This window comes from Narcine bancroftii, chromosome 5 (assembly GCF_036971445.1).
Source record: "Narcine bancroftii isolate sNarBan1 chromosome 5, sNarBan1.hap1, whole genome shotgun sequence".
In the NCBI taxonomy this organism is placed as follows: Eukaryota; Metazoa; Chordata; class Chondrichthyes; order Torpediniformes; family Narcinidae; genus Narcine; species Narcine bancroftii.
The window spans coordinates 243,613,013-243,629,702 of NC_091473.1; the positions used below are offsets into that span (position 1 = coordinate 243,613,013).

Here is a 16,690-nt window from a genome sequence, read left to right on the forward strand (position 1 = left end):
GATAGTTTAGCACTCCCTCTATAGTGGCAAACTGACAACGAGGCACTCTCAGGGGAAACCCCACTGACAGTGCTGAGCTCCTTCAGTGGACAAATGGTAGAATGGACCAATGGGCTTGATAGACTGGACCAGATAGATGTGGTTTACTTGGATTTCCAGAAAGTGTTCAATAAGGCGCCACATTCAAAGATAAGGGTGCATAGAGTTGGGGATTATGTATTAGCCTGGATAGAGGATTCATTAGCCAATAGAAAGCAGAGTTAGGATATAGGGGTGTTTTTCTGGTTGGCAATTGGTAGTGAGCGGGGTGTCACAGGGGTTGGTGCTGGGCCCACAAATGTTCATGACATATGTAAACGATCTGGAAGAGGGGGATAGAGTGTAGTGTATCTAAGTTTGCTGAGAACACTAAATTGAGTGGAAAAGCAAATTGTGCAAAGGATACAGAGAGTCTGTAGCGAGATAAAGATAGTTAAGTGAGTGCCAAAGGTCTGGCAGATGGAATACAATGCTGGTAAATGTGAGGTTATCCACTTTGGGAGGAAAAATGGAAGATCAGATTATTATTTAAATGGAAAGTGATTACAACAAGCTGTAATGCAGAAGGACTTGGGAGTACAAAAGGTTGGTTTACAGGTGCAGCAGGCTATCAAGAAGGCAAATGAAATGTGGCCTTCATTGCTAGATGGATTGCTGCAACTGTACGAGGTACTGGTGAGGCCGTATCTGGAGTGCCACGTGCAGTACTGATCTCCTTACTTGAGGAAGGATATATTGCCTTTTGAGAGGAAGTGGGACCTCAGGCTCAGTGGTGTTCCCTCCCCTCCCAACCTGGCACACCAGAGCTCCTGATGGCGACTGCAAACCCTCCCCTTGGCCTACTACCACACATACGCACTAGGGAGTCCAATGTGCATGTGCAGTAATAGGCTGAGGGGAGGATTCAGAGGCGGGACTTGGGCATTGGGAGCTCCGGTGATCGGGGAGACAGGAACCCACTGACCCAGAAAGCCTCCCGGGGATCAATGGGAGTGGTGGGGACGGCGGCAATCAGATGCAGCGATAGGGAGGTCTCGGTGATTGGCAGTGGCATTGCGGCCAGCATTTTTTGGTGAGAATTAAATATTATTTTAATGCTTAAAAAGCCTTCCCTTTTTGTTTTTTGTTGTTTAAACATTGATACAAGTGATTTGCTGTTCCTACTGGGCTGTTTTAAAAAAAAACGTTTATCCAACACAGGCCCAGTCCCAACTATTTCAGATAATTGGAGTTGTTCTGTCATTTAAATTGGAAGGTTTACTGGTCTAATAACACTGGACTTTTTTTCTTTCTAAACATTTTTGGGTGTATTTTACAGATTTTTCTGGTTGCTGATCACAAAAATCACCTTAAAGTGTTCCTACCACGTACCATTTTTTAGATATAAATTATTTTTATGATTTCCTGTCATTTTTTAAGTCTACTAGTGTTTTGCCAACAAAGCAAGCTGTTTTGGCCAGTCCAAGCATACCTGGGCATGCAGGCAGTGCAGGTGCTAAGCAAATGTCTTAGATCTGGACACGCTTTGTCAGGATAGATGCAGACAAGCTATAAAGCAGCTCACATATACAGATGGTGTGTATTACATTGATTATAGATTGTGCGCATATTGATGCACATGTTCTTCACCCAGTAGCATAGTGAGTGTATTTAACATAGCATTATTATCTTCAGGATGATTCAATACAGCAGAAATATCTCGCCATCTGTGATACATTCTGTTACATTTGTGGTGACCATACACTTAAGACTCAAAGACACAGCATGACTGCACTTATTAAGAAAGCCTATGAGCTCTACTTTGGTGGTAAATTTGGTTACCAAGATAACCCTGGGCTCCCTCAGATGTATTGTGTAACATGTGCAGTCAACCTGAGAGCTTAGCTCAGAGGAACTCAAAAGTCGATGTCATCTGCAGTCCCAATGATCTGGCGAGAACAGAAGGATCATCTGGCTGACTGTTATTCTGTCTAACCAATGGATCTGGCTTCTCTGCTAAAAATAGGAAATCTTTTGAATACCCCAGTCTGCCTTCAGCCATGACGACAGTTTGCCAGTTCTGAAGTCACCAGAGGCATGAAGCCTAGATGAGGCACATGAAGATGCCTCAATGCATGAACCAGATGTGGAAAACGACACTGATCCACATGTTGAACTGCTTATGCTTTAAAAACCATGAAGTGCAACATCTCATTGAAAATTCATTTCTTCCATTCGCACGTCTTCCCGGCTGATCTTCGTGCAGTCAGTGACGAACATGGCGAAAGGTTTCACCAGGACATTGCGACCATGGAAAAGCGGTATCAGGACAACTGGAATCCATCAATACTAGCCGACTACTGTTGGACACTGACATGAGGGGCATAGGATGCTGAGTACAAACAAAAATCAGCGGCCAAACAATTTTAGGTCAGTTGAGCTAACGCAATGAGTCAGCAACATTATGCGATTAACATGCTAAATTCAATAAAAGTTAATTTAATGTTTCTCCAGTTTCCTACGTGATACAGCAAATCTGACGTTGTTGTTCAGCTTGAAGTTCTCTATCTTTTTTTTCAGGAAGCAAACCTTTTTGAAATAAAATATTGTTGTCCAGTGTAATGAGAATTACTCAGGAAATTTTGGACAGATGGTGCTTTTATCACTGGAATTTGGAAGGGTAAGAGGCAGCTTGATTGATATTGATGGGATGTGAGACTGAGGAAAGGAACTGAAGGACACGGATTTAAGACAAAAAATGAGGCAATTTTTTTTCTCACATCTAGTCTTTCGAACTCTCTCAAATGGCAGTATCGGCAGAGTTGATAGTTTTAAAGCAGACATAGATAACTACTCAGAGACTTAAAGACTGCAGATGATGAATCTGGAGTAAAAAATCCAATTGATGGAAGAACTTTACAAGCCGAGCAGCATTTGTGAACACAATGGAATGGTCAGCATTTCGGGTTGAGACACCCACCATCCCCTGTCGCCACTCCTGAAGCTGAGTTCCTTCAGCAGTCTGTAAATGATTACTTCACTAATGGGTGGGGGAGGGGGGGTAGTAAATATTTTCTGCAGGTACTCGGAAATGTCGAGTTGAGGGTACAATCAGATCTGCTCAGATCAGCTGAGCTGGGCCCAAGTCCTGTGTCTAATTTGTATGTCAGTTATCTGGGAGCAAACAAGAATTTGAAACAAAAAGTCAGATCTTTTTTCTGTCTTAACTGAATCGCTTTGTTAGCTGTCAAACAACTCCACGTGCATCCAATGTTTTCTTCCGTCTCTTCACACCCTTCCTCCAGCCCCGTGCCCCAGGCTTGCCCAGAACTCTGTCCCTTCTCCAGGCCTCCATAAGCCGGAGCCCTCTGTCACTCAGAGGACAACCTACGCTGAGGAAATCTCAGCAGAGCTGGATCATTGAATGGTGGGTGCCTTGGAGACTGGAGGATCTCAGCACCCGGGTGGGTAGGGGGTAGGGGTGCATTTTGCCAGTGAGGTAACAAGTGGCAGGCTCAGCAGTCGCCAATTCACTCTGCAAACCTGGCCACCATCCAACCAGGAACAATGGACAAATGAGAGCAGGATTATGTCAATCAGACTCTCAACCCTCAGCTGTGAGCCATGTTGCCCTCAACACCTATGCCCATTCCACATAACCCTCAATTCCCCGATCTTTCAACTTTTTACAAAGCTACAGCCTGTCAGTTTAGATAATAAACTGGAAGATGTCTCAGGCAATCTGACCATTATAAGGGAGAACATGGTCGGGAAGGCAAATTTTTACTTGCTCACTTAGACCGTCTGATTATGTGGAAATTCTTCACCTGTGTGATTTTAAAAAAATATATACTTTGAACGATACAACCTTGTAAAGGCCTTTCCAGCCCATGAAACCCCAAATGAATTTTGGAGAGTGAGAGGAAGCACCTGGAGAAAAAACACGTCACGGGGATAAAATTCAAACTATTTCCAAAAGTCAGTGAATTAAAACCCATGACACTGGCTCTATAATAGTTCTGTGCCAGCCGCTACACTAACCATGCTGGTTATCTGTAAATAAGGTCCTTCATTGGAGTGTGTTAGTCTGCAGCAGACTTCCTGATGCTTCTAAGCCTAATTTTTTTTCCAATATTGATTTCTCTTCACAGCTGATATACCAATGTTTCCGCCAAAGTTCGACTTAATCAATGACGCTAACCTTGCCAAGGTAATGCTTAATCTGTAAAAGGGGGTGGTGAGGATTTGGGGTCGAGAGTAGATTGAGGGGATGGATGTGAGTGGAGGGAGTGGTAATGGTTTTAGTCAACTGTTTTACAAGGGAGAGATAAAACTAAAAGCCCGCTCAAATTAAATGGCTGCATCTAAGAAAACTCTTTTCCCAGCTCACTGAAAATATGTTTGGATCTATTTGTTAAATTTACATTTAGGCATACAGACCATTTCAGCCCATCCAATTGACCTACAACCCCCAGTACGTTTCAAACAGTGGGAGGAAGCCAGAGCCCCCTGGGAAAAACCCACGTAGACACGGGGAGAATGTACAGACTCCTTGCAGACAGCATGGGATTTAAACCCTGCTCCCAATCGCTGGCGCTGCTAAGGCGTTGCACTAATCGCTACGCCAACCATTGTTTGAGAGTGTCAGGTTGTAAAAAGGCAGTAAAATCATTGCTGGTGTAAAATATTAAATTCAACTGCTGGTTCAGAGTCTGCACATTTCCTGAGGCTGAGGCCCATCCCTAGCACAATGTTATTTTTTTTTGTTGGCCTTATCCCAGGCCTGCAGTTTGAGTATATTTTGTTTTAAAATAACTTCAACAAATGAGCTTCAGTTAAAAGATTTTTCACAGCAAGCAGGATGCATTCCATTCTCCTGTAATTGAAGCATTTGAAGGGACAGTATAACAAGATCCTTACTCTCTATCTCACCTAATTCTCTTCATGCCCTGGGATTGTTTGGTATTTTTTTCTTATTCAGAATGAACTTATCTAGGAGTTAGTAAAAGTGATCTTGCACCAAGGATGCATTCTTCTCCCTGCAGTGTCCAGGAAAACATGGACTGGACCAGAATCTCAAAAGAGGGACAGGGTTTGAGGTTGGCCCTTCAATGGCCAACTGGCTGAACCTTGGACCTGCTTTTTTTTTTTTTTTTTTATTTTTCACACCATAAATCACATTAGCCATGATATACACTATTTCTTTTTCACACATATACAGTGACTTTTTCTCCCCCCCCCCTTTCCTCCCAAACCACCCCCCCACCCCCCTCTCTCATCCATTTTAGGTATACAATCTAGGTTGCATTAAGCCAGTCAGACAATGTTGTCATTCAACAAAATTATACCAGAAATTCTACTGAGTCCATTCTTTTCTTTCCTTCTCCTTCCATCAACTTAGGTAATGTTTGTCCCCGGTAGGTTTTCGCTATTGTATTTAATGTAAGGCTCCTATACTTGTTCGAATATTTCAATATTATTTCTTAACCTATATGTTATTTTTTCTAATGGAATACATTTATTCATTTAAATTTAGTAGTTTCTTCCTTTTTAATTTGGTTATGTATTCCATTAATATTTAAAGACATATAGTTCAGCGTAGCCCTTTTATATTTTGTTTATCTTCTCTTTCCGTTTTTCCATCATTACCTTTCCTCCTTTTCCATTTCTGTTTTCTTATTTTCAACTCTTTATAAGACAACATTCCTACAACATCCAACATTTTCCTTATTCTCCTATTTCTATCTTATTTATCCCCAATCTCCCCTTCACCTCCTGAGTTGTCCTTTATCCCTTGTTGGACAACCGCATCTCCCCTCTCCATTTGGATTTGCGAATCCACTCGCAAGCGTCAACTGATTTTGCAGTGACCGCTATTTCCCCCCACCCCGCCTCCCCCAGAAAAGATTTCACTTTTCATATGTCCCAAAGGTTACTCTTTTAATTCCCTCCTTATTCTCTCTATTCCATTACCTTCCCTTATTAATTCTTGTCTATACTATCTATATTTTCCTCTAAGTACAGATACATTCATGTATGCTCATTGTCTCTATTCACTCTTATACCTCTTTACCCGCATACATATCAATCGTGATCATTTTTACTCTCATTACCCGTCTTCATCCCTCAGTCTATTTTTGTCTTTACCCACATACATATCAATCGTGATCATTTTAACTCTCATTACCCGTCTTCCTCCCTCAGTCTATTTTTGTAATTGTTCTGCAAATTTTCGTGCTTCTTCTGGATCCGAGAATAGTCTGTTTTGTGGTCCTGGAATAAATATTTTCAATACCGCTGGATGCTTTAGTATAAATTTATACCCTATCTTCCATAAAATCGCCTTTGCTGTATTGAACTCTTTTCTCTTCTTTAGGAGTTCAAAACTTATATCTGGATAAATGAAGATTTTTTGCCCTTTATACTCCAGTGGTTTGTTGCCCTCTCTTACTTTTTCCATTGTCTTCTCCAGTACCTTTTCTCTTGTAGTATATCTTAGGAATTTTACTACAATAGATCTTGGTTTTTGTTGTGGTTGTGGTTTAGAGGCCAATACTCTATGTGCCCTTTCTATTTCCATTTCTTGCTGTAGTTCTGGACATCCTAGGGTCTTAGGGATCCACTCTTTTATAAACTCCCTCATATTCTTGCCTTCTTCATCTTCCTTAAGGCCCACTATCTTTATGTTATTTCTTCTGTTATGGTTTTCCATTGTATCTATTTTTTGAGCTAGTAGTTCTTGTGTCTCTTTAGTTTTTTTATTAGATTTCTCCAATTTCTTTTTTAAGTCTTCTACCTCCATTTCTGCTGCTACTGCCCGCTCTTCCATCTTGTCCATTTTCTTTCCCATTTCTGTTAAGGTCATCTCCATTTTATTTATTTTCTCTTCTGTGTTGTTTATTCTTTTTCTTAAATCCTTAAATTCCTGTGTTTGCCATTCTTTAAATGACTCCATGTATCCTTTAATAAGAGCAAGTATATCCTTTACCTTGCCTTTCTTTTCTTCTTCTATTTCCCTGTACTCTTCCACTTCCTCTTCTTCTTCCTCTGGGTTGACCATCTGTTGTTTCTTTGGTGCCCTTTCCTCCTCTTCTTTCTTGTTTCTATTGTCTTCTGTGGTCTCTTCTTGCTGCAGGTGTTCTGCAGCTGTCGTTGCCGGCTGTGGAGATCGACTCCCCAGCTGGTCCCCCCTCCCGTCGGTGTGTTTTTTTTCATTCGCATCGCGCATGCGCGGTTGTGCACTTTTACTCGGCTCTGCGAGCCATTTTTGTAGTCCATTATTTACCGACCTGAGGGAGCGGGTTTCTCTCTCCGCAGCGGGCCTCTTCGGACAGGTAAGGCCTTCACCTTTTTCCTCCTTTGTCTTCTCTTCCTCTCTTCTTACCGTTGCTTTCGATTTTTCTTTTTTTGTCGCCATCTTTCCACCTTTATACTCACTTTTCTGTAACTTTTATTTCTGTGCCTTTGTGTTTTCCTTTGTTTTTCCCGACTTTTCTGGAGAGGGCTGGAGTTCACCGTCCGGCCACTACTCCATCACGTGACTCCTCGATCAACCTTGGACCTGCTTGAGGAGAAGCCCATTGAGATGGGTCTTTAGTCCACTTCCATCCTGCACTGTACTTCTTCAGGAGGGTACAGAGGACAACTTACTCTGTATCAAACCTGTGTGCTGTGTGATCTGAGGGCTTGCTCAATGGGGATTAATTGATCCAAATTCACCACAAATTACTCCCATTTTAGTGAATATATGTTTTTTTTTTAAATTTAGGGACACAGCAGGATAACAGGCCCTTCTGCCCCATGACTCCCACGTCGCCAAAAAAAAACCTAAATAACCTACTAACCCTGTAAACCTTTGGAACATGGGAGGAAACCGGAGCACCCGGGGAAACCCACATGGACACCGGGAAAATAAACAAACTCTTTACAGACAGGGTCGTTTTTTAACCTGGGGCACTGGTGCTGTAATAGCATTGTACTAACAATTATAGTTTGAATCATACAATTCCCTTTGCATATTAAGTGTATCAATGGGTGTAGGGCTCAATCCAGGAAATGACCAGGCATGATCTTACACAATGGCAGAAGGCACAAGGGGCTGAATGGCCTTCTCTGCTTTCTGGCATCCTTATGTTTGTCCACCATACAAATGCTACCTGGTGCTGAATGAACTAAATGCAACCCACAAAAGTGATGGAAAAACAGCCTCTATAGGAAGAAAAGGGTGGCCAATGCTTCAGGCCTGAGCCCTCCGACAAGGACAAGTCACCTTTATTTATTGTTCATACCATGCTCAAACAGTGAAGATGAGATAGCATTTCTCCAGGACTACGGAGCATATTTACATCAATATAAGTTAGACAAGAGAAGTTAAACACTATAAAATATTAAGACGGAGACAGTAAAAGTACATGGTACACTATCCTGGGAATTCAAGAGCCTGTTGGCTTGGGGTATAAGCAAAAAGCAAGCAGGCGCCTGAGTAAAATGGTGGGGCAGGAGAGGAAAGGAGGTGGAAGGGGCGGTGAGGTGGGGGGTGGTGGGGGAAGCACAGGTTAACAGGTAAGAGATCATAGGTATGAGGGTGGGAGGGTAGATGGGGGAGGGTTAGTTCTCTGAATGGAGAGGGAAGGTGATGGGGAGCTGAAGGAGTGGAGACTGAGCGATATTTAACTGAACCTACTGAGGGCCTGATTTTCCTTTCCAGGTTGTGACGAGTGCTGTTCACCAACTGCTGAGGATCACCAACTCCCTAATGAAATGCCAGGACTTCATCCTGCGAGGAGTATATTGGATGCTGTGAGTATCTGCAGAAAATGAAAAGCTAATTCACCACGATGGTCCTTCCTGTAACTGCATTCCTGCAATATCATTTCAATAATTCGTTCCCCCTCTCTCATCCAAATATGGGCACTACACCTCTTGTGAAAGCCAATTTCCACAGATTGGAACTGTCACAAGCTGTTATTTATTTGGAGCTTTTCTTTTAAGTTGGCTTTTAGTATGAAGATAACAGCAGCAACACTAAGTCTAATGCAGTCCTTTTAATGGTACTTAACCTTTGGAAGGCACCCAACAGGAGTTTAAGCAAATATTATCCAGGGGATATACTGGGTGAAATCTTAAGCAAAGGGATGGAACAGCACAGTTCCAGGCAGCTGAAGACCCAATTCCAGTGGTGGTGTTGTAGCTAGCTGCTACAAGCTATGGCTCTGCGGAGCTTATAGCACAGGAGAGCTTAGAGCTACATGCAGGTTAGCTCAAAAAGAACACGCTGTCCCCAGAAAGTATGATACGAACCTAGTTGAGTGCAGTTAACACACTTTGTTTTATTGGGCTCACAGCCCTGCTTTTATTCTCAAGCTGAGGGCCGTGGTCAAAGCCCTCTCAGCACTGAATGGTGTGATTGTGATCTGCTTTCCCTGATAGGCCAGTTAAGCTCTTTTGGTTGCGGCCAAATTGGAGGTCAGTGCTGCAGGCCTCGTGCAGCCTGCTGGATCGTCGCGCTCGTCCTTCATTTTGTGAGGTCGCATGGGGGAGCTGCGAAGGACCGCCACAGTGTGATCATTATCAAAAATGGACAAAGGGCCAGGACCAGAGGAGTGCAAAGATCTTGAATAATTGTAAAGCCGGAGGAGGCCCCAGAATGGGGAGACCCAAGACCACAGAATGATTTGTTAACAAGCATGAAAACATCAAATGCAATTCAAACAATGCCTCTGAGTAACACTTTTGCACGTGCTCCTGATGTGAACCTGGTGTCAGCTCCTGAGCAGTCAGCCCAAACAGGATACTCAGTCCGTGCTGACTTGTCAGTTGTTATTAGGATCAGACACCCCCCACCCCCTGAGGGTGAAAATTAGCCAGAGTGGACGACATGGTTGGCGTAGCGATTAGCGTAATACCTTTACAGCGGCAGCGATTGGGGTGGGGGTTCAAATCCCACGCAGTCTGTAAGGAGTTTGTATGGGTTTTCTCTGGGGGCATTGGTTTCCTCCCACTGTTTGAAATGTTCCAAGAGTGTAGGTTAATTAGGTGTAACTTGTTTTGCACCGACTCGTGGAGTGAAATGGCCTGTTACCATGCTGTATGTCTCAAATTTAAATTTAAATTCATGAATTTGCCATGACCCATTGATTTTATATTTGAGACATCTTGAATGTAAATCTCTAGTGGGAGACCTGTGTTTGACGGCTGTGCCACCCTAACTTTAAATCCACTGTTGAGACTCATATGCTAGACCTGGGCCATACATGCCATGAAATGGGATCAAACACTTCAGTGTTGTGACTTGGATCTTCACTTTATAGGTTGTGCTGCTCTGAGACCAGAGAGGGAGCAGGCAACCGAGGTTCCTGCCAGTGTTGGGTGAGAGGATGAGAGAAAGCTGAAGATGTACAATCTGGACAGGAAGTCTGAGAAATGATTCTGTTGAGGTGCATAATTTAGTTAGGTGATAATGACTTTATTTTAAATTGAACAGTAGAAGAAGACCAGCGCAAACCACTTAAAAAATACTAGTTTTGGCACTAATATCAGAAATGTGGAATTATCATCTCAAAGACCGGACCTGGGTCACAAAGACCGGACCTGGGTTCGAATCCCGTGCTGTCTGTAAGGAGTTTTCTCCGGGAGCTTCCGTTTCCACCCACCCTTCAAAAATGTACTGGGTGTAAATTGAGTAGCATGGACTCATAGGGCCAAATTGGCCTGTTACAGTGCGGGATGTCTAAATATAAAATTTTTTAAAAGTTAAAAAAAAAAAGCTCCCACGTCGTTAAACAGGAAAGTCTACGGACATTGGGGTTGTTGTGCAATACACAAAAATGCTGGAGAGACACAGTAGGTCATGCAGCATTTATACAAAGTAAAGGGTAACCAATGTTTCAGGGCCGAGCCTTCCGTTAAGGGATGACGTTAGGTATGAGAACTGGGCAACATGTTGTGGGAGGGAGATGACCGGAAGTGGTGAGGTCAGTGAGAGAGTGTGAGATGGTGGCTTGATGTTCCTTGGTGAGGTCCTGATCAAGGGGTAAGTATGAGGAAGTGTCCGAGATAAAAATGTAAAAACACAATGCTGGAGAAACTCAGCAGGTTACTGAGAGCTACCGTCTGGCCTTGGCAAGGAAGAGGTCAGTATACCAGACCACAACCTCACCGCCTTGAAAAAGTGCCCAAAACAATGATTTCCCTTTCCTTCCTATGGATCCTGTGTGACCTGCTGAGTTTATCCAGCACTTTTATATATTGCAAACTCCCAGGTAGAGTTCTGAAGGCATAAATAATTTAAGAGACCATGTAATAAAAAGGGTTATTGGGCCAATGCAAAGAGATGAATAAAAATTAGACAAAATGCCTTTATCAAGACCTACAGTACCTTGTATCTCACAATGTACGTACATGATTTGGGGCCCCAGATATTTTTTGAAACCTATTTCAAAATGTTCATCAGACAAATTTTTTAAAATGTTCTATTTTATGTTTGTCACATTATATCAAGTATTGTGAGGATGGTACTTCTAAAAGCAGTCTAACAGATTACCTCCAACATTCATAGTCATATAAAGTAGAAAAGCACAAATTATAGAGGTACAATGAAATAAAAAGATCAATTTGTACGAAACAAGGGCATCATAACAGCATTGTTGAGGGATTCATTCAGGAACCTGATGGCTACAGGAAAAAACTGTCTTTAAGCTCGTTGGTGCATGATTTTACACATTTTAGCCTTTTTCCTGAAGGGAAGTGAGAGAAGAGAGTGTGTCAAATGATGTGATGGGTCGTTCAGTAAATTGGCTGCTTTTCCTAGTCAGTGGGAGGTGTAGATGGAGATCATGGAAGTGATGGAAGTTTGCATGATGTTCCGAGCTTGATCTTTGGGAAATGACACAAACTCAGACTGGCTAACTTTGTTCTTTAACCTATTGCTGAGTGAAGGAAGAGCTTATCGATTTACATTTTGATGAGGTTAGTCAGAGACCAGCCGAGCTTGATTAATGACAAACTACGGTAAAATCCCCGTTATCCGGAATTCAAGCAGCCAGCAGCCTTGAACAATCGGCAAAAGAATCACGGGGGAAAAAAAAGGTAAAAAAATACAAAAGTTTAGATTTAGCGCCTCTAGTGGTCAGTTTGCCAATCAAGCAGCACACAATCTCAAACAACCAGAAAATTCACTTAACCGGCATCTAGCAATCCCCATAGATGCCAGACTCTGGTGGGGTGGGGGGGGGGGGGGTGCGTGGTTTAACTGTATTTGGCAGAGAAATTGATTGACAATTCTAATAAATTGATTATTTTCCCAGGGCAATTTTGAAAGAGGAATGTAGAAAAACTACTCAGCAAGTTACAGCTTTGAACGTGAAGCTGAATTTCTGCAAGGACACCTGGATGATAATTCAGAAGATGTGAGTAGTGCCTTCAGTTACATTCATGATCACAGAGACCACTTAACAAAGAAAGGTCCATGGCGCCTTCTTTCCTTCCACGGATAATGGAAACATAGAGATGAGGTTACAGTCTGATCAGCCCGAAGCTGGTTAGATGGTGAAGCAGACTTGAATGATCCACTCCTGCTCCTCATTTGTATGCACGTGTATTTTATTCACTTTCTCTCACCCTTATAAAAAGCCTTATTTTAATTTAGACAAGCAGCATGGTTACAAGCCCTTTCGGCCCACGAGCCTGTGCCGCTCAATTACACCCAATTAACCTACAACCCCCAGTACGTTTTGAATGGCATGAGGAAAACAGATGATCCGGAGGAAACCCACACAGACACGGGGAGAATGTACACGCTCCTTACAGACAGCGCCGGATTCAAACCTGGGTCGCCGGCACTGTGACAGCATGGCGCGAACCGTGACACCCCTGATCATTCAAAGATAATGGGGTCACGAATAATCGCGGCAGTCAATGTCCAACAGCTAGTCAATAACAGACTCAGATGTAAAAGCAAGAAAGCCTCCATGGATAGAGATCTCTGGGACCTCTCGGCCCAAAGACCCATCTTCTTCCATCGTCACACTCCACTCACCACTCATCTTTTATCAAATGTCACGTACAATTTTCCAAGCTATGACTGTCCCACCCAGAATATGATATACCCATCAACCACAGCCATGGAGTGCAGTGGCCTTAATCTAGCGGCTGCATCTACCTAACGTCTGGGTGGTAATGTTTTTCTCTCCTGACTGTGGTCTAAATTTTAATTTTACTAACATTCCTGACCTGTCACTTAAAAAAAATGAATAGCTGAATTGTAACAATTTTAATATTTTAATTTTAATTTTTAATTTATTTTAATTTAGACATATATCATGGCAACAGGCCATTTCGACCCATGCCTCCCAATTTACACCCAATTAACCTACACTCGGTTATGTTTTAATGCTGGAGGAAACCAGAGACACCCCCCTCCATCCCCACCCACCCCCCCCCCCCCGCCTTGTGGAAAATCCATGCAGACATGAAATGCGGGTCAGTGGGACTAGGTGTGAGAGATGATGGCCGGCACGGACTAGTAGGGCCAAACTGGCCTGTTTCTGTGCTGTAAATGGTTATTTTTTTTTAAACTTTATTTAAGATTTTATAACATGAATAAAATATAAAGTTACAGTAAAAAGATTAAACATAAGGTAATAAAAATTTCAGTACTACATCAGCAGACTAAATAAAGTAAACCCCCCCCCAATAATTAGTACACAACATTAATGACCTAGCTTAAAGTTAATCTACCCCCCAAGATAAAGAGTGAAGAGTTAATAAAATTAACAATATTATATAAAAAAAAGGCCCACTTACACAAAAAAAAGATAAAACATAACAAATAAAGATACTAACAACAAAAAAAGTTATCAATACTAAAATATCAGACTTAAAAATATATTTAAATCAAACTTAAATGCATATTAAAGATAAGTTGAAATGGGAAAAAGATTTAGGACATAAAATAGCTGAAGAAGCTTGGATGGAAATTTGTCAGAATAGTATTCGGAAATTAATTAATGCTAGACTAGCGATGATTAATTATAATTTTATTCATCAGCTATATTTAACGCCGGAGAAATTAAAAAAATTTGGTCTTAGTAAGTTGGATTCTTGTTTTCAATGTGATCAGACGGCCAATACTTTTTTGCATACTGTTTGGCTCTGTGATCGATTGCAACAGTTTTAGAAAGGTATTCAATCTATTTTTAACAGTTTATATAATATCCATCTTGTATTAGATCCTGATATATTTTTATTAGGGAACATGCAATCATTAATTGATTTAGGTTTAGAGGATTATCAGATTTCATTTATCTATTTAGCTTTAGTCGTGGCTAAGAAATGTATAGCACTTACTTGGAAAGATAGAAACTTTAGATAAGTGGTATTTGGAAATGAAATTTTGTTTGACTATGGAAAGAATATCTTTTTCAATTCAGGATAAGATGTCTTTTTATAAGTTAAAGTGGACTCCGTTTGCTAATTATATGCATTTAAGTTTGATTTAAATATATGTTTAATCGTGATATTTTAGTATTGACAATTTTTGTTGTTAGAATTTTTTTTTAGGTTAAGTTTTATCTCTTTTTTTGTAAGTGGGTATTTTTTTTCCATATATAATATTGTTAATTTTATTAACTCATCACTCTTTATTTTCGGGGAGGAGGGTTGGAGTAATTTTAAGTTAGACTATTAATATTGTGTTATAATTAACGGGGGGGGGTATTTTGTGTAGTTTTCTGATGTAATATTGTAATCATACCATTTTAATTTTTTTTATTTAAATGTAATTCTCTATTGTATTCATGTTATAAAATTTTAAATAAAGTCTTCAAAAAAAAACTTAAATGCATATATTTAGCAAACGGAGTCCACTTTAACCTATAAAAAGACATCTTATCCTGAATTGAAAAAGATATCCTTTCCATAGTCAAACAGGATTTCATCTCCAAATACCACCTATCTAAAGTTAATATATTTCTGTCTTTCCAAGTAAGAGCTATACATTTCTTGGCCACAGCTAGAGCTAAATAGATAAAGGAAATCTGATAATCCTCTAAACCTAAATCAATTAATGATTGCATATTCCCTAATAAAAATATACCAGGATCTAATACAAGACAGATATTATATAAACTATTAAATATAGATTGAATACCCTTCCAAAACTGTTGCAATCGATCACAAAGCCAAACAGTGTGCAAAAAAGTATTAGCCGTCTGGTCACAGCGAAAACAACAATCCGACTTACTAAGGCCAAACTTTTTTAGTTTCTCCGGTGTTAAATATAACTGATGTATAAAATTATAATTAATCATCGCTAATCTAGCATTAACCAATTTCCGAATACTATTCTGGCAAATTTCCATCCAGGCTTCTTCAGCTATTGTAAAACCTAAATCTTTTTCCCATTTCAACTTATCTTTATCCCAATCTTTTTTACTATCAGTTTCTTGTAAAATACAATACAAATCAGATATATATCCCTTTTGTGGCATTGAAAGTACGTATACATCAAAATTAGAATCAGGCAATAAAATCATATGTCGACCACATATCTGTTTTACGAAAGATCTTAATTGATAATACACAAATACAGAGTTTCCACTAATACCAAATTTCCTTTGTAATTCATCAAAAGAACAAAAACATCCCTCAGAAAAACAATCGGATAAATTTTTTATTCCCTTCCTTTCCCATTGTTTCAGCTGTAAATGGTTATATGGCTATACCAATTCCTTACAGACAGCATGGGATTTGAACCCTGGTCCCGATCACTGGTGTTGCACTAACCACTATGCCAACGATGCCGCTCAGACAAGTTGTCTAAGCCCTGAAATGTCACCATTAACCATATATCCATTTACGGAGCGGAAACAGGCCATGTTGGCCTTTCGAGTTTGCACCGGTTCACATTGTTACATGATCATTTCACAGCCTTCAATGTCACATACTATTGGCTCAATGCTCATTCAAATCTACTTCAGCCTTTATTTCAATGGCAGAGAACTCAAATATACACAATGAAGTACTGCTGGCTAGGATGCAGGGACAGGAGTAGGAGGCAGAATTAAGCCATACACCACACTCTTCCATAAAAGTCTTTGACAGCCAGTAACACACCATTCTCAGAACTTGTTGGTGTCAAAAACTGCTCGGAGAGGGAGGTGCTTAAATGTTTCTGAATGACTGACATTTAAAAATTGATCAAACATGACATCTTGAATGTAAAAAACTAAGAATTGGTATAAAAAAAAAAATCTCGTTTCTGTAGGGCACGTCGAAAGAACCAAAGACTTGTTGATCCAAACCAAGGCTTTTATTAACTAAAAGACTGGAGCATATCACAAATAGGTTGACCAGTCCAGAATGACCTGGTCTGGCTAGGAGCAATCCTTTAAGGCCTGCCACTAGGTGTGGCTACACTCTCAGCCAATCACAGTCATCCCACACTACAATCTGTACATAGACACATTGGTGATAGAATCTGTACTCTCACGGTTTCTTTTTCTTAAACATTAACAAGCTATAAAACATACAGCGGCTGACAGGCCTTTTCGGCCCATGAACCTGTGCCACCCAAAAACACCTAATTAACCTACAGTTAATCTCCAGTATATTTTGAAGGGTGGAAGATCCTGCTACACTCCCCTTTCCGACTAGTTCCTGTACAGTGATGTTT

General features: G+C 40.8%; 1 protein-coding gene across 4 annotated transcripts in view; it reads left to right on the plus strand.

Annotated features, from left to right (window-relative positions):
- LOC138765115 (serine/threonine-protein kinase TBK1-like) overlaps positions 1-16,690 on the plus strand; it is a 60,484-nt gene that overhangs the window by 22,387 nt on the left and 21,407 nt on the right. For all 4 annotated transcript variants that reach the window (XM_069941889.1, XM_069941885.1, XM_069941886.1 and 1 more), the window contains 3 exons: positions 4,170-4,228; positions 8,726-8,817; positions 12,324-12,425. In XM_069941889.1, coding sequence (XP_069797990.1) covers positions 4,170-4,228; positions 8,726-8,817; positions 12,324-12,425 — 253 coding nt within the window. The remainder of the gene's footprint in view (positions 1-4,169; positions 4,229-8,725; positions 8,818-12,323; positions 12,426-16,690) is intronic.